The 17403-nt window shown below is 43.2% G+C and overlaps 6 protein-coding genes across 6 annotated transcripts; 4 read left to right on the top strand and 2 right to left on the bottom strand.

Annotated features, from left to right (window-relative positions):
• Positions 1-1306: 1306 nt before the first annotated feature.
• BYT42DRAFT_547280 (uncharacterized protein) lies at positions 1307-1615 on the bottom strand (the record flags this gene model as incomplete). The annotated part of the gene is made up of 1 exon (XM_051565937.1): positions 1307-1615. One exon carries the CDS (start codon positions 1613-1615, stop codon positions 1307-1309), a length of 309 nt encoding a protein of 102 aa, XP_051421464.1.
• Positions 1616-2922: 1307 nt separating this feature from the next.
• On the top strand, positions 2923-3508 carry BYT42DRAFT_547281 (uncharacterized protein; the record flags this gene model as incomplete). The annotated part of the gene is made up of 2 exons (XM_051565938.1): positions 2923-3070; positions 3162-3508. The coding sequence occupies 2 exons, from the start codon at positions 2923-2925 to the stop codon at positions 3506-3508; spliced, it is 495 nt and encodes a 164-aa protein (XP_051421465.1).
• A 3293-nt stretch (positions 3509-6801) lies between these two features.
• Positions 6802-7963, top strand: BYT42DRAFT_575434 (actin cortical patch SUR7/pH-response regulator pali). The gene is made up of 2 exons (XM_051568967.1): positions 6802-7039; positions 7124-7963. Exons 1-2 carry the CDS (start codon positions 6882-6884, stop codon positions 7590-7592), a joined length of 627 nt encoding a protein of 208 aa, XP_051421466.1. The 5' UTR covers positions 6802-6881; the 3' UTR covers positions 7593-7963.
• A 526-nt stretch (positions 7964-8489) lies between these two features.
• BYT42DRAFT_499267 (uncharacterized protein) lies at positions 8490-9794 on the top strand (the record flags this gene model as incomplete). Its single annotated transcript, XM_051564625.1, has 3 exons — positions 8490-9075; positions 9163-9239; positions 9300-9794. 3 exons carry the CDS (start codon positions 8490-8492, stop codon positions 9792-9794), a joined length of 1158 nt encoding a protein of 385 aa, XP_051421467.1.
• Positions 9795-9964: 170 nt separating this feature from the next.
• BYT42DRAFT_499401 (uncharacterized protein) lies at positions 9965-11587 on the bottom strand (the record flags this gene model as incomplete). The annotated part of the gene is made up of 4 exons (XM_051564637.1): positions 9965-10309; positions 10391-10612; positions 10715-11086; positions 11219-11587. 4 exons carry the CDS (start codon positions 11585-11587, stop codon positions 9965-9967), a joined length of 1308 nt encoding a protein of 435 aa, XP_051421468.1.
• A 1066-nt stretch (positions 11588-12653) lies between these two features.
• BYT42DRAFT_575441 (uncharacterized protein) lies at positions 12654-16508 on the top strand. Its single transcript, XM_051568968.1, has 13 exons — positions 12654-13002; positions 13081-13377; positions 13471-13549; positions 13637-14009; positions 14088-14264; positions 14370-14481; positions 14560-14642; positions 14725-14835; positions 14896-14968; positions 15035-15808; positions 15871-16029; positions 16098-16313; positions 16396-16508. The coding sequence occupies exons 1-13, from the start codon at positions 12844-12846 to the stop codon at positions 16438-16440; spliced, it is 2658 nt and encodes an 885-aa protein (XP_051421469.1). The 5' UTR covers positions 12654-12843; the 3' UTR covers positions 16441-16508.
• The last annotated feature ends 895 nt before the right edge of the window (positions 16509-17403 follow it).

Consider the following 17403-nt stretch of genomic DNA (forward strand, 5'->3'; position numbering starts at 1 on the left):
ATAACTGGATTTGTGATCTTCTAGAGAATAACAAGAACAAAGACATGCTACCAAAACTACTGGTGTGTATGCTCCTTGTTCAAAATGTCACCGTAGAAATTTCAAAATTTCTTAATTTCCAAAAAAAAAAAGAAAAGAAAATGCAATGATATGTTTCGATGGACAGCATCCATAATAAAAGGCCATCCGAACAATTACAAAATTTATAGATGAGATACTCGATAATCTGGGAATATATATAAATGTATAACAAACAGTATTTAATACGACGTTTGACCGCTTTCTTTCTCTATTACAATGCAGCACCTATTGGGCATCTAATCACTACGGGGCTTGCAAGCACCCTTCCTTTTTCCGCATTCTTTCTGGTCCCGTCCTGCTGAAAATGTCTTTTTGCTGGTGGCCCCCGTCACGAAGATTTTTTCTTTATTCTTTTTCCGTTGTCCGCGTTGCTTGCCTGTCCCTAGATATAATTTTAGTGACGACCCTTGTTTTCTTTATGTCTTCTTCTCCCCCTAATCTGGTCATTTTCCAACTCGCGAATTAAATTATTTCAACCATTTTTACTTGTTTATGTTTGATTTACTCTCATCATTTGATGTTTATGCTTTTTTATGTCTTTTCCTTGTAGTGCCATTTCTCTTTTTTTGGGCGATTTCTTTTTGTAATTTCAAATTCCCTAAGGTGGCTATTGAAATAAACAGTAAGCAGCCTATAAAGAAAGAGTAAATTTTGAACATGTCTTTAGATAAAAAAAAAAAAAAAAAAAAAATGTTGAAAACAGTGCCGTTACAAGTTGATATCGCCATACTGTAGAGGTTTTATACCATTCAACTGAAATGAATATCAGCTGGATCGAGTGACAGTTTGCAAGCAAAATTTGAAGCAATAGCATGAAATACGTTTCGTGCACACAGAGAAATAGTTGTATTTACATAATGGAAATCCATCTTACGGCGTGTATCAAATATATGGTAAAAGGAGAGAGGTATGATGGTTAGCTCTTCGTATTATGCTAGGGTTCCGAACGAAAAGTTGAGCCGGCAGGATCTGTAGTGAAGGATGCACACACATTTTTCACCATATCGTTTCTGTTAATTAGACAAGTCAGTGCTGCAACAAGACTGTGAAGTTTTTATCCGGCTTTTTTTTTTTTTTTGTCTTTTACCGTTTCTTAAAATTAAAAATCATCTCTTTGAGGCTGTCAACATTGCGAATAGGTTGTAAGCTTTCGATGGCTTCGCTGCTACAAGCGACAAAAGGTCAAAATTTATGGGGGGTCATCAGATCCTTGACCGGTAACCGCTTACGCTTTAGGGGCTGATACACCATCAATCGTCAGATTTAATAAACTGGTACCGTCTTCCAGCTGATCGCTTAACGTGCTCTGTTCCAGACGACAGTTGGTCACTTGGAAATGAGGGCTGTAACTGTCAATGGCGGCCACATTGGTAGCGGTGTCGTCAAGATCCACAACAATAAGATTGCTTTTGGGTACGTCCGGAAATTCTTCGTCTTCAAAAACGTAATGAAGCACAGGCTGCTTGTAGATATTGTGTATCTCATCTCGTATAATCACAAATTGTGGAATGTCGAGTGGTTGCGGCGACGCCATGATGTTTCGGTCGATATGCTGTGAATTGAGACAGAGAAAAGAAGCAAGAATTACCGGTATTAGGGAAAAAAATGCTGCTCGTTCAACCTGCACGACAACACGTGAACGCCCTTTCAGTCCACCTTGACCAGCTGGATGCCAACCATGATAGTCCAGCGAACCATATTGGTTACGATCAGGCATTAGTCGCTGTCCTTCTCCTGGTATAGAAAATTTTGGCTTCTCAACATTAAAAGGGTTTCAATAGGCCATCAGTGATGAATATCCACATAATATTATGCACTTGCATAGCGCCGGATATGGTTGACACTCCCACACTGCATCATGCCTTTTTAAGTAGGATTGATGCGCTGGTCTGCGTTCGCTTTTTGTAGAGGGATCATCGATGCATCCAAGTACGATATACAGTTCCTGCACAGTTTTTGAAAGCATCCTCTCAAGAAAATAGCAAACGCTGAGCTTCCTATGCTTAGCTTCGAATCATTTTAACAGGCTAGCTCTCGTCGCCGAGGGCGTAAAATTCGTCGAATCCATTCACTATAGGTCAGTGCTGCATAATTTCTCAAAAAGAATAACATGTTTCATGAATACACATTGTGATTAGGTGAATACGCCTACAGCAGCTTTGTTCATTGAAAACCAGTTAGTCTGAATATAGTCAGGATTTTTTTACCTTGGTTGAAAACGGCTATATTTCATACAGGGGGTGGACACATGATCTGTCCCACTGTTGAGGCTACTGCGCAGAAGGCACGGAGATAAGATAAGGCAGAAAAGTTGACTGCCGATGAATCAAAGTTGAACTTGCTCTTTGAATGGGTGAAAGAGCCCAAAGTTCAACTCAGACAACTTTTGCCTTTTGAAGCAAAACAAGAAAGCAAATCATCCAATGAGCTACCGCTAAAATTTCACACTGATCCCGCGAATGGTGGCGCCCCCCCCGGATAGCGTTTATAATATAGTCATCCACTTCCGTCCGATTCACTCTTTTTATCGTTTGTCTTTTTTGTTTTTTTCACACGTCCTATTTCTCTCTATATTCTCTCATACCTTTTTCCATAATCAACATGTTACGTCTAGCTGGGACAAGTACGCTGGGTTGGTTGCCATCTCGACTAATCACAGCCACAACAGTGTCATCGGCTGCGGCCATGGCAGGTTGTCGTCATTATTCGTCTTACCGCAATTCTAACAATGCAAAGGAAGAAGAAGAAACAATGGAAACCAAGCCGGCTACATCCAAAAGTAAAGAGGCTTCTCTATCGAAATCTAATGGAGCCACCAATCAACCGATATCCCATCCTTTCATGCCCGTCATCAACATTCCCGAAACCGAATTTGCTCACAATGCCTTTTTCTCACTTTACCGACCATTGCTCGGATTATCCTCAGACGATGAAAAACCCTTCTTTCACAATCAGAACCAGGACGGCATGATGGGCGACGAGCAGGATGGTAAGTGTGTGTTTTATTCACTTTCTCAAAGCCAGTATGACCAGGAGGGACTGATTGTTTTGCGTTCGGTTTGTTGGCATTGGCTTTATAGATGAAGAAGCATTTGCTCAATACATGATGGATTTACGACCATTCGAACCACCATCGTCTAGTGATGCCGTCAATGAGACATACCATGTCCAGCAGGATCAGCGACCAACGATATCCTTTAGTATAGAAGAGGAGCCCATTATTCCTATGGAAAATTCGTTACCCATGTATCATATGCCCGACGGTGACGATATCATTGATTACTTGACGGATGTCCAAGAGAAAATGAAAGCCCAGCATGCGCAGGAAGAAAATTCAATGGGAAGGAAAAGAAACCATGGAAACCACTCACGGAAAAAGAACGCGACCGGACCTAAAGTAGACTCGTCGTCAAAATCAGAAGAGTAACTTCATGGAACCGGGAGTGTGTGAATATCCTCCTTGATGTATTATTTTCAGCCCTTGTATATATCTATATTCGTTGGGATATCTTCTTTTGTTATAGTTTTTGTTACATTATTTCAAATCATGTCATCATTGTTTCCCCTTTGCGCTTATTCAGTGGCAATTTTAAATTTCACCCAGTCAACATACAAGCTCTTGAGATCACGGTTCACCGAACAGAGCCGATACAATAAAGAATTACCTGCGTATACCAATGGCAGGAAATCGAAGAAGGCTCTGCATTAAAATGTCTTGTACAACAACAACGGATAGCTGATTACATCATCAAAGTATTCGTTGACTCTTTCGCGCCCTGTAGGAAGGTTAAAAGACTTTTTGACAAATACCGATTAGCAGAATGTTCTTGGATCAAGACATCTCCCTTGGCATATGTAGCCCGTCTACTGTGATTATGCACATGATAGTTGAACAAGTCAACCAACCGCAACTTCAATCTGTGTGAACCGTTTGCGGAATGCCGGATCTGGATGTATCAAAGTTAAAATGTAGATTAACCTTGTGCTGGCATCATTGACTTGTTATGTAGGAGCGCCGCCTCTATTGACGGCAGTGACATGGTGCTTATGTATTGGGCGCGATGAAATCAAATGCGGTGATTACTGAAGATTGTCACAGGGTAAGTACTAGAAGGCTTAAAATTTGAAGCCTGCTCGATGGCTTTGATTTTGATATAACACTGACTTGGCGTCTTTCTGAATTTCATAATATGCTTTGAAATCCCGTCGCTTACTGTGTCGTATGCTGTAAGATACGACCTTTAAAAATCCAATTACAGTAGAGGACAAAGTACTGAACGTACGGATATGAATATTTAGATCCATGGCAAAGGGGATTAGCAGAACGCGTTGCATTCATTCAAGGTACAAGTTTTCGAGAATAAGGCAGACGAACCATGTCAGCAGTACTGTCATGGTTACTCTGATCCGACGACACGGACAATAGGAGTTTGTGAGCTTAACATGATTTCGAACTGGAAAAAAATCGAACACAGAAGTTTCTCTCTCAAAAAAAAAAAGTATTTTTAACTTTTTGGATCGTTGCCACGTACCACAAGATGAGGCTGAACCATGGAAAACCCTATAAAAATTAAGGACACGGCGGGGACGTTCCGCCGTTCCCAAGGTTCGGGCAATGGCTGGTGCAAGGCCACTTAAACTCAGCCTTGTCATTTGTCTTGGCATTGATTTTGTTTTGCTCCCCTCTTCTGGATCCAGCCACCGTAATTGCCCACCCGATCCAAAAGCTTTGCCAAGATACATCTCAGTGTCACAAAAAAAATTGATTACCTTCCATGAGTAAACATTCCCGAAAACAAAAACAAAACATTGTCCGCCATGGAAACCACCACATGATCCGATTGCTGCATCAGCACCGGGCCGACAGCTCATGCATAGCGTTTGCAGGATAACACCGCAAAGCATAGCATTGTGTCACCCATCCTTACAATATTATGCTTTTAGCGTTTGTCGGACAGCATGGGTCACTCACTGATTATCGATTCCCATTTTCTGCATGCATCATTGATGCATTTACTGGGTGCAATGGTGTATGCCATTAACCAAAGTGCACAGGCACCGCCGATACTTGCACATAAGCCCCTGTATCCAGCAGAAAGGCCGGTCTTGCTAGCTCTTTTCCAGTCATCTTTCAGCGGCATGTCAGTAACACTCGATCTCGTTTGTAAAAGTAGCTGTAAGTTGCAATAATAATTTAGGCATCGGACATCTGAGGGTCACTTGGCAACTGTTTTGACCAACTTGCATGAATTGCATTTGTTGTTATTAAGCTACCCTGTCCAAAAAGTCTTCTTGACCATCAACAATGCAAACCATTTTTTCTGGGGGGGGCTTGCACACGAGGTGTTTCACGTCGGACGATTTATCTTACCAAAAGTGCACCTGGCATTAAGGTAGCTCTTGGTGCTTGGTGGATTACAATTTACTTTGCTGATCGGAGAGGGCCAGCCCGAGCTACAACCCATAGTAACCGAAGCGGATCGGGTCTTACAGATATCATGGGAAACTTTAAAAGACTCTATTTTTAATTTGATCATGGATACCTCATTCAACTCATTCTAGAATGACACGAAAAAAATTATTTCTCCAAACACAAAAAATGGAACAAAAAAATTAGAACCGTCATATAAATTTCTTTGGGGGAAATTCCCAACAATTATGCGTATAACCAAAGCACCCAAGTTGAACACGACGAAGAACAGATTATTTAAGAAGAAGCGGAAGCAATGTGTGTATTGGTACGGTCATGACATGTATTGCAACCAATGTTCACTTTTTTATTTCCACGTGAGTGGCGCCACATAGAAAATTGGGATGAAGAGCCGGGTGGTCTGAAGTGAAACTGTAATAATGTCTCGCTGAATGGCAATTGAAAACAATCATAGGCGACAAAACGTGGGCACACTCTCACGCAAATGCTAAGCATGAATTACCACTCAAAATGAATTATTGCGTGCAAACTAATCAACAAGCACATACTGTTCGATAACAAGATACTGCCGAAATCCCCATTTATTCTCCAGTGTCGGGGTTAATAGGATAAGTTGTGTTGTTTGTTCAAAGGATTGCAATGTTCTTTAAAGTTTCTGGTTATTGTGTTCCCCACATACACGAGGGTTCTTTTGGGGGGTGTTATAAGGCAATATTGTGTGAAAACGTCATTGGAACATGGGATGAATCGGCGCCAACCGTCGTTGTTCCAGTAGGTCTTTGACTTGATTTTACACGAAAATATAATTTCCCTCAAATAGCACGATTAAGCTACTCGCTGTTGATAATGCCTGTTTCGAAGTAATGCCATCACATCAAACAAAATAGCAATCCATGCTAAAAATAAAAATGGGAAGATAAAATTGGTCACCATCCGATGAGAAGAAAGACGTGAACGGTCTAGGTTGAATAAAGTGTCACAGGACACTGAGGTTGGTGTGAACACTGGTATTGTTTTGTTTTTAGAAAAAAAAAGACGCTTTGCAGCCAAGTTTAAACGAATTCTGCAATGACGGAGGAGCCGGCTGCCAAGCGTTGGGATGCATGCTGAAAGAAATCTTTGAGTTTCTTTTTGTGTAAGACTGGTCGGAGTGATTCGATCATCTTGTTGTTCTAAATTTGGCATGGTTCGGTCTGGGCATTTCGTCATGGCAAAGGAAATACCAAAAAAGGCAACGTTTGACATCAATATATAGCAGCATCATTTCATTTTTTTTGGGTTTTCTTCTCGTTCATACAACAACTCTATTTATTTTCTTTTTCCTCTAAAAAAAAGACTCTCTTTCTATTCCTCTATCGAATTTACTGTCATGGCGATTCTTGCATTTTGTGCCTCGTTCTTTACGTTTGCTTCCTTGGTCCTGGAAATTTTCACATTGATCGGCAATACTTACAATCGTCCATTTTTACGGAACCTGTATTTCGCCAAACTATTTCAAAACAACCGATCCGTGCAATTTGGCTTATGGTAAGGAAAGATGGATCTGTAATGCTTGGGGTTGGATCTCGGAAGGCTAACTAGTGATTTGATTTGATTGCTCTTTTGTTTTAGGAATTCATGCTCTGGTCAAGGAGGATATGTGACCGAGTGTACTCATCCTCAACCTGCCTACGTGTGGAGCAATGCCGAAGGTCTCAGCGGTTTGGTGGATGGCCTCAACGGACACGATAAACTGTTTCTTGCCAACTTTATTCTTTACTGGATCGCTTTCGGTCTGACGTTATTCGCTTTGGTGATTACTCTGTTGTCCAACTTCCGTCGCAGCTCCGACTTGTTAGCTTCTTTTGCCTGCTTCATTGCGTTTGTTGTCATGCTTGTCGTGTTCATCATTGTCCTCGTGATCTCACTTCGTGGTATCAATGCTGCAAAGGGAGTCGATAGCAGTATCAGTGGATTTTTGGGCCCCTCTACATGGATGACATTGGGTGCCATGGTCGGTCTTTTGCTCGCCTCCTTATGGTACTGCTTCGCTTGCTGTTGCGGTTCCGGACGACGCGTTCGTGATGCTGACAAGGCTTAAATGGGAAACAAAAATATAAAGTTACATACGCAAATCCATCTAACCCCCCTTGTTTCACTTTCTTCTTCTTCTTCGACTCTATTTACTATTTAAATATATTCTCTACTTTTTATTATTATTCTTTTATCTTTTCTTGTAGACATGTTAATATCCATTTACCTTTTTGAATAAATATTTTTAATGAACGATGGACTAACAGTTTACAGTTTTGGTATAGAAAACGTCAAGTGATTTTTTTTCCAGTTTACATGTGAATAAGAAGAAAAACTACGGGAGCCGAAAGTTCCTTCTTGGTAGTGTGATCATCTGCATGAACCGCGGTGGGTTTGCAGGTACGCAGCATGTCTCGTTTGTAATACCAAAAAAAAAAAAAAAAAAAAAAAAAAAAAAAAAACATTGATAATGTTCATCGGAATACGAAAAAGAAAGATAAATAATGCAAAAAATAAACAATGGAAAAACGACCAAGAACTGGCGTGATACGGATATTGATACTGATAAACAGTGGGATCAGCTTCAAAAGGTACGACCGAACGGTCCGAATATAAGCCCACGATTGTAAATTTAGCCAGGAGAAAAAAAAGTTCTGGAGCCATGAGCGTGAGCTATCAACGCTTATCAATCATTACAACTATGCCACAGCCACATTAGATATTGCATCCTCTGTGCGTTTAGTGACTATCGGAGTTGACGACAACGCAACGCATGGCCCAGCTGAGCATCGTCACATTGGATCCCTTGGCATTGAATGACGGAGTTTACATAGCGCTTTTTTTTATCTTCTCATTTTGACAGCTGAATATGGATGCCCAGGCCAGCATGGAAGAAACGGAAGCCCTGATCCAACAATTGGAAGAACTCATTGCCATGACACCAGACGATGCCAGTCTTCAACAGATGCTGAGTGATCTCTACGACACGCTGGCAGTACAACAGCAACAGCAACAGTCATCATCACCCAACACGCCATCCGCGTATCCAGCCGGTAGCAAATGCGCTGTCGTATTCGTCCATAATGACCGTTATTACTTGTTGCCTGCCGTGGTAATAGAAGAAGGTGCCACGGAAACTACCGTTTTAATTTTGATGCCTATCTCGCTTGATACGATACCCTGCGCTGAATATTCGCGCCAAAAATGTAGAGAGCCTTGTCCTTTTGGTCAGTCACATGGTTATACGGTGTCCAATGAGATGCTGCTACCGTACGAAGTCTTGGAGGTCAACAACCTTGAAAATTATGCCGTTTCCAATGCTGTGTGGTGCAAGTTGGAAGACCATGATTTATGGCGCAAGGCGCATGTAGTCGCGACCGATCCGGAAGAAATGAGCTGGGAGATTCGTTTTGATGGATCAAATCAAGTGAACACAGTCACCATCGATGGGATTATGCCTCTAAAAACGCTGGATAATGATGACCACGAGGATACCCAAGCCGTCTCACTAGCGGTAACAGCCAAACACCAGGACGAAGAGGAACGACCGAGTTTTGTAAATACACACATGCTGCATTCTCTTCCACCTTCTACTCCAGAGTCTTCGTTCCACAATTCAATAGCATCATCAATGGCAGTCTCCAATTTAGGCTCTTGGGAAGCTCACACCAAAGGATTCGGGGCCAAAATGATGGCAAAAATGGGTTATGTTCATGTAGGCCTTCGCAGTGCGATAATGCAATTTGAGAGTGGTACAATGCTGACGTCCTCATAGGGTCAAGGATTAGGAGCGGAAGGTCAAGGCAGGATAGATCCCATCGAAGTACGACTGCATAAGAAAGGTTTAGCGCTGGACTATTTATCTAAAAAGAAAAAGCCCGCGGAAACACGGCAAAAATCAGTCAAGGAAACCGACGCAAGCATCTTTACTTTTATGAATGATTTGCTCAACACAAGCGGCGACGAGTCGTCGTCAAAAGGGGCGGCACCCTCCATACCCAGTTCGCGCGCATCGCGTCCAGATACTTCCGATCCCAAAAAGGCACATCAACGGTTATTACGGATGCAGTCGGACATTGAATCCAAGGCGTCCGAGCTCTCCAAAACGCTCGACTCGCTGGCACGGAACAAAGGGCAAAGCTCGGAAACCCATTTCCGGTCCAAAGCGAAAAATCTATCGCGTGATTTGCAATCGCTTCGAGAACAAGCACAGACATTGCAGCAATCCATTAAACGAACAAAAGATCGTGAAAAGATGATTTCATTTTAAGGATACAAAAAAAAACAGTACTATACAACTGACCAGCTTTAACAATAGACGACTAAAAGTAATACGAAGAAAAATATAAAAGAAGATGGGGATGTTTTCATAAAAAAAAAAAAGAGACAAGATAATGCATGGATGAAAAATAGACAAAAAAAAAAGATATTATAGTTATTCTAGAGTTCAACTTCCTCACCAGCCACAAACACACGTTTCACACGAATTTCACCCTCGCTGTCGTCTAAGAATACCAAATCGGCATCGGCTCCAGCGTTCAAAGTACCCTTTCTATCCTGAATGCCCAGCATCTGTGCAGGATGAAGAGTGGCGGCCTCAATGGCTTCAACCGTGGTACAGTTGGTGAACTTTTGGAATCGGCGAACACACTCATCAATGGTGATGGTGCTACCAGCGAGCGTACGAGTGCCCTTGACGTAAGCACCTCCGTTTTCATCCACCTCCACATCGCGACCACCCAAACGATAAACACCCTTTGGTAAACCAAGAGCAGATAAAGCATCCTAAAAAAAAAGGCAACACACTCAATATCCATATCGTCCTTTTCAAAGCCGCCACACAAGGCATATTAGATAGATACTTACAGTCACCAAGACGGCACCACTGGGATGAGAATAGTAGGCGATACGGACCGAGTTGGGGTGTACGTGAACACCATCACAGATCAGACCATAGAAAGGGCGAGGATCGGGCTTTTGACGGCAAGGAGAAGTGGCGGAAGCTTGAGGATGACCCTTGCCCGCTTCGGGAAGAGGCAAATCAGCAGCACCGAGAACACCAATAAGACCAGGGTCACGATGATGGAACTAAATTTTAATTGGAAAATGAGAGAAAAAAAGATATGGATGAGAAACATGACTCCAACGATTTTATCACCGTTATTGTGGCAAAAAAAAAAAATTACTTACGGCCTGCATGGCATTGAACAAGTGAGTGATGCTGGTGGCACCATTGCGAACAGCCTGTTCGGCTTCAGCGATACGGCAGGCGGTGTGACCGAGAGCGACGGTGATGCCACGTGCAACGAGGTCAGGGATTGCATCACTGACGCCTTCAATTTCTGGTGCAACCGTCATGATGCTCACGGCTTCATTACCCTTTTTCAATTCCGATCCGTAAGCGTCATCGAAATCTTTCACTCCGTTCTTTGCGTTTCTGAAAACTGCCTGGTTGTGAGCTCCTTTCTTTTCCACCGAGATGAAAGGTCCCTCGACATGAGCACCGAGGATTTCCGAACCGCCCTTGGCACAACCCTTGCGTCGGTTCAACAGAGGCAACACCTAGATTTAAAAAGCGAAAAGAAAAAAGCGGTTTCCCGGGTTTTAGTCGATGTACTTGTCTCATCTCTCGAGCACCATCCGCCATCATCCATCACCAACGACAACAGCATAATACAGGATCCGGGTTTTTACCTTTTCGTAGACGGCGGCAGACGAACTGACGACGGTGGGACAGAAAGCCGTGCAGCCGTATTTCAAAAGGCCCTTGGCCACGGTGTCGATATCCTCTTGAATCTTTTCGACACTGCCATGATGGTCAGCGAAATCGATACCGTAAGCACCATTGATTTGGGTATCAATGAAACCGGGAGCAATCAACAAGCCCTTGGCATCGATGATTTCATCGGCTTCCCGAAGATGGTCGAAAAACAGGTTCTGAGGATGCACAATTTTGCCGTTTTGGAACCAAAGGTAAGAGTTTTCGACGATTTCATGGTTCATCAACAGTCTTGCATTGACGATCTTGTAGATCTTCTCAGCCGAAGTAGCAGCAGGTGACATGGTTCAATGAAAACAAAAGGGAAAGGGACAGAGATGAAAAATGCAAGGGAAGGAGGTGGGAAAACAGGAAAAGAAAAAAAAAGCTCGTCTTTTTCCGCTTTTTTTTATACCGAACCATTGAGCTGAGCACCAAATTAGTCATGTCTGGTGATTACTTAATAACCAGGGTCCAGCGGGGACTAGAATAATTCAAAATGATTGGAGAATTCGATTAGGTAATCGCAAATTTTTATCCACTCCGCCGCCCATCCGCTTGATGACTCTTGTTTCGTTGGCTGGTCCCTGATTCTTCAAAGAAAAAAGGACAATGGAAAAACAAAAGCCGCATTTTTCCCTTTCCAAATTTCTAAAACTTTTTTTTAAAAAAGTTGCACCACTTATTTTTTTCTGGCTAAACGTTGTTTGGTGGGTGTCAGTAAACGATGTCAAGGAAAGTTTCCTTTCTTTGTTTACATCTTTTTTTCTACATGGTAACGAATAAGTTTCTTTTGAATAAGTTTTAACCCTTTTCTGATCTCTGGTGTTACCACGGGATAGGGTAGCCTGGACTATGCAACATAACCGTTGGTGGGTCATGCGTACATTAGCAATTGTGTAATAAATATGCATTGAGGCAGCTTCATACTTTAGTTTTAACCCTCGCTTTTTTACCATAAACAGATGTTTTTGGTTATTTCTTTTCCAAACAAAAAAGAAGAAAGGAAACCCTGAAAAGAAAAGTAGAACCAAAAAACCAATTGAAACACAGCAACGATCACCCACACTGTTGCACTGTTGCATTCCCCAGAGGCACCTGTAAAACGCAGTCACATCCTCTTCGGTTGCCGGGTTTCAGAGTGATGGGCTCGTTGGCTCGTTGGCTCGTTGGCAAAAGCTCCTGCTTCCTTTGGATAGCAGCTTATGCCATTGGCTAGAAGCTTCACTTTTTAGAATATGTTCTTTTTCCCCAACTGCTTTCTTCTATTCTGTACTCTTATAATGGTCCATTAAGCAGATGTAATATACTCACCACCGGTTGCACGTCCGCCTTGTTATTGCATGTGCTTGAATGCGTAGCGCGTGGTTATTGGACAAACGAATCACTTCACACACTCCGCATGAGAAGACGGTGATTGAAACCCAGCCATGAGTATGGTTGGGCTCAGAGCATCACGTCCTGTTTCTTTTTTTTTTAACAACTTGTTCTTTTTCCTCCTCGTTCGCAGTAGAAAAAGAGTTGCTTTTATACTATCAAGTAAAACTTTTACATAAAAAATATGGTACAACACAACAAAGCCGTGGTGAAGAATGTCCTGAGCGGTGATACCGTCATCTTGCGAGGCAATCCCCGAGCGGGTGGTCCACCTCCTGAGCGCCTGTTGGCTTTATCCAATGTTCAAGCACCTCGCTTGGGAAACACCAACAGAGATGATGAAGTGAGTAAAAATTATGGGTTGGCTCTTGAATGACTTGCTTGCCGTGAATTAAAAACTAATGAATTCTTTGCGTATAAGCCTTTTGCTTTCGGATCACGTGAATTCCTGCGTAGATTGCTGGTGGGCAAGGAAGTGACATTTGTGCCCGAGTATACCGTGACTACTACCAATCCTCCTCGAGAATACGGCTCTATCTGGATCAATGGCAGCAATGTGACTGAACTCGGTTTGCAAAACGGCTGGCTCAAAGTGCGTGAAGGAAAGCCCCGTTCCGGTCAAGATGCCGAAGCTTACGAAGACTTGCTGGCATCCCTCCACGATATGGAAGACAATGCCAAGCAAGCAAAGAAAGGTCAATGGAGTGAAACCGACAAGGTAAACCCCTTCCCCTTTTTTTTTTCTTTTGCGAGAATGATTTTTTTAAACCCACAGCGTGCAATATGGCTCATTTCATCGTGTGTGTTTTAGGGAATCCGTGATATTGCTTTTACATTTACAGGCGATGCTCGATCATTTTTGAATCAATACAAGGGCCAACCTTTGGAGGGTAAGGGATTCGATTGTCGTGGATGGAAACAAGGGAGAGAGAAATGGTCACTGCGGAAATGCTGATGAATGGGTTCTTTGTTTGTAGCTGTCATTGAGCAAATTCGGGACGCTTCCACTTACCGAGTGCTTCTTCTTTTGCCCAACAAGAAACAGCAGGTGGTTACCTTGTTTTTGACAGGTATCAAGGCCCCCGCTTGCAAACGCGACAATTCGGACACACCTGCTGAACCGTTTGGTGAAGAAGCCAAGTTCTTTGTGGAAAGCCGTTTATTACAGCGTGGTGTCAAGGTTATCTTGGAAGGCGTGGCCCAAAGTGGCGGACAAAACTTTGTAGGCACCGTCAAACATCCTGCAGGCAATATTGCGGAGCTGTTGCTGGCCAACGGATTAGCAAAATGTGTGGATTGGAGTATCACCATGGCCACCGACGGACCCTTACCCCTGAGAAACGCAGAAAAGTAAGTTTCCCTTGACCGATGATCACCAGAAGAAAAAGAAAAAGGCTTCTGGAATACTGACATTGTGACGCGTTGCAGGCTTGCCAAAGAGAAGAAATTACGTCTCTGGCGCGATTTTGTGGCCAAGGAAAAGACTAATGACAGCGAATTCGATGCACACGTGGTCAAGATTGTGAATGGAGACACATTGATGGTAAAGACATCATCTGGCGTTGTAAGAAAGATTCAGTTGGCCAGTCTGAAGCAGGCACCTAGGTAAAAAAAAAAAAAAAATAAGGAGAAAAGAGCATTCAGTCAGTCATTCCATCTGCAATTCCGGATAAGCTAAATATAATGTTTGCTGTTTGCGGAAAATGATAGAGGCACTGCTACTAGCGCACCTGGTGGTAGCTCGAAATCCAAAGATGTGCGAGAAGTCGGCTATCAGTTTGAAGCGAGAGAATTCCTTCGAAAGAAATTGATTGGCAAACAGGTAAACAATTTCGGGCTAGGATGTTGTATACACATCATTATCATGGATTATTGACTCTGACATCATCATGGTTGTTAGGTTCATGTTGTCATTGACTATCACAAACCGGCTCAGGACGGCTTTGAAGCCAAGGATTGTGCTACAGTGGTGATTGGTAATAAGTAAGTGATCAGTGATGGATGACAAATACGGGTTATTTGAAGAATCAAGTGCAAAGTGCTGATATGCCTACTATGGGAATAGCTACATCGCCGAACAATTGGTGGAACGCGGTTTGGCCACTGTGATTCGTCATCGCAAAGACGACGATAACCGATCGCACCGCTATGATCAGTTACTTTTGGCCGAAGAAAAGTAAGTCCTCTTTGCTTCGATACCATAAAAAAAAATATTCTGACTGGATCATATTCATAGAGCACAAACGGGTCAGAAGGGTTTGCACAGTAACAAAGAGCAACCCATTGTTCGTATCGTCGATGCTTCCGAGGTAAAGATTCATTTTAGCTGGTACCTTCCTGCGGGCCGAATCAGGGATTCTCATGCTGCATTATAGAATGTTACCAAAGCACGCCAATTTTTATCCTTTATGAAGCGCAGTGGCAAGGTGCATGCGGTTGTGGATCATGTGGCGAATGGTTCCCGTTTATTCGTATGGGTGCCCAAAGATAACTGTCGTCTGACCTTTGTTTTGGCCGGCATTCGTGCTCCTCGTGTGGGGCGTACTGCCAATGACGCTTCCGAGCCTTACGGACCTGAAGCACTGAATTATGTATCTGACCGCTGTCTGCAACATGACGTGGAGATTGAAATCGAGAATGTTGATAAAACCGGATCGTTTATCGGCTCCGTGTTTGTCAATGGAGAGAATTTGGCGGTATCTTTGCTGAATGCCGGTTTGGCCACCATTCATGAATTCAGTGCCAACGAATCGCACTATGCAAATCAGCTGTTCACCGCGGAACGTACAGCTCGTGTGGAGAAGAAGGGATTATGGAAAGACTACAATGAGGCCGAAGAGGAAGAAGCACAGGAAGAGAAAGACGATGTGGTGATGGCACCTCGTCGAGAATACATTGATGTGGTCATTCCCGAGTTCCTGAGCGGTTCTCACTTTTACGTTCAGGTGGTGGGACCTGAGATCCGTGAATTGGAGAATTTGATGTCGGAGTTATCGCGCTACTTCAACGGCCGTCCGGCGGAAACCATTCGTCCACGCAAAGGTGATTTGGTGGGTGCCAAGTTTACCGAAGACAATGACTGGTATCGTGCCAAGGTCCGCAAAGTCACCTCCGACAGTGCCGACGTCCTTTACATCGATTATGGCAACGTAAGTCTTTTGTCCGGCCTTTTTTTTTTTGGCTTCTCTTAATCATGCTATTTTTCAATTAGTCTGAAATGATTCCCTTGTCCCGCTTGCGAACGTTACCGGACCGATTCAAGACGCTGAAACCTCAAGCTCAGGAAGCCGTCCTGTCGTTTGTCAAGAGCCCTGCCAAGGACGAAGATTATGGTATCGAAGCTTACGAACGATTTGTGGAATTGGCCGGTGTAAGTGGTGGAAACAAAGGCCATTGAATTTTTTACATGATATTGATGGACGGGTTTCATGGTTGTAGGGTAAACAATTGGTGGCCAATGTGGATGCTCGTGAGAATGGTTTGCTGTGCTTGACATTATATGATCCTTCTCTTTCGAGCAATGCCGAGGCGAGTCTGAATCTGGATATGGTTCGTGACGGTCAAGCCTTGGTGACGCCTAAAGTACGCTATGCTCGCGGCAATCCCATGCTGAAATCGCTGGAAGAAGCCTCCGAAGCCGCCAAGAGAGAAAGAGTAAGTGATGGCCTCGAAACTTTTCACATGCATGAGGGACCGTATGACTGATGGGCTTTTTTTTTCTTTGGTTTTGTTTTAGCTTGGCATGTTTGAATATGGTGATATTACCGCTACAGAAGACTAAATTTTGCATCCCTCTTTTTGCTGCAGAACCACGATACTTTTTCCATAATAAATTTCCAGGATTCATCATCCATAAATTTTTCAGATCTCATTTACCACGCGGACGGTTATTTTTTGCACGTCCTCAATCCCTTTAGAAAAAGTTTTGCTTGAGCACATCAACCAAGGCACTTTTCCATTCCTGTTACTCAATAACAGCGTCATGCACATGCTTAAAGAGGAAGCCTACACACTACAATGAGAGTCGGTAGGGATGAGCAAGATAAAAACATAGTTGGTCGACTGTTGCTTGCTCGTAACTAAGATTGTCAACAGACGGTATCCATTCGTCTAATACAGCAGCTTTGCCAACGACGAGCATACATCGAACGCCGATTCAGATAGCGTTCTTTCTGTCGGAAGCTCATCTTTAAAGATGGGGTTGCTTGGATATCGCATAAATGACTGCCAGTGTCCACCATTCGCATCCTAAAGCACTGGGTAAGTCCACTCAATTTGTATTATAGCCTACCATAAGGACGAGGTTGGCTCCGATATTAGCCAGAATATGTGCTTGTCAAGACTTATATGCTCGTGTTAAGCCAGCAGGTGTTCGAGCAGGTTTTGACTGGAGGACCAATGGCAGCGTGAAATATTTGCTGTACATTTTTCTTCCAATGGCCGTAATAAATTGTAAGGTGGACTTTTTCCTCCAACAGCGCGTCGCTGATATGTCGCTGTTGGTGAATAACAACCGATCCACGGATTGGCCTACGCAGCAATTCCGATGTAAAGTCATTATCAACGTATGTCCAGATGCTCTTGAGGAAGAAGGGCACTGGGCGCCCTAACACTCGTGCTGGCAATCTCGATGGCGAAGGATGAGGAGCCGGTAGACGAGTAAGGTGCAAGTTCTTCTAATACAATGTCAAAAAACCAAAAGTTCTGCCACCGTGTCTGTGTGTAGGGGTATCGGTACGGTCTT

The sequence above is a fragment of the Radiomyces spectabilis genome (genome assembly GCF_025331425.1).
Source record: "Radiomyces spectabilis strain NRRL 2753 chromosome Unknown BYT42scaffold_9, whole genome shotgun sequence".
NCBI classification, from domain to species: Eukaryota; Fungi; Mucoromycota; class Mucoromycetes; order Mucorales; family Radiomycetaceae; genus Radiomyces; species Radiomyces spectabilis.

Coding starts and splice junctions, on each gene's coding strand:
- BYT42DRAFT_575434 (XM_051568967.1), top strand. CDS start 6,882: ATGGCGATTCTTGCATTTTGTGCCTCGTTCTTTACGTTTGCTTCCTTG. Junction 7,040..7,123: donor TCCGTGCAATTTGGCTTATG/GTAAGGAAAGAT, acceptor CTTTTGTTTTAG/GAATTCATGCTCTGGTCAAG.
- BYT42DRAFT_575441 (XM_051568968.1), top strand. CDS start 12,844: ATGGTACAACACAACAAAGCCGTGGTGAAGAATGTCCTGAGCGGTGAT. Junction 13,003..13,080: donor ACACCAACAGAGATGATGAA/GTGAGTAAAAAT, acceptor TTTGCGTATAAG/CCTTTTGCTTTCGGATCACG. Junction 14,836..14,895: donor TTACTTTTGGCCGAAGAAAA/GTAAGTCCTCTT, acceptor TCATATTCATAG/AGCACAAACGGGTCAGAAGG.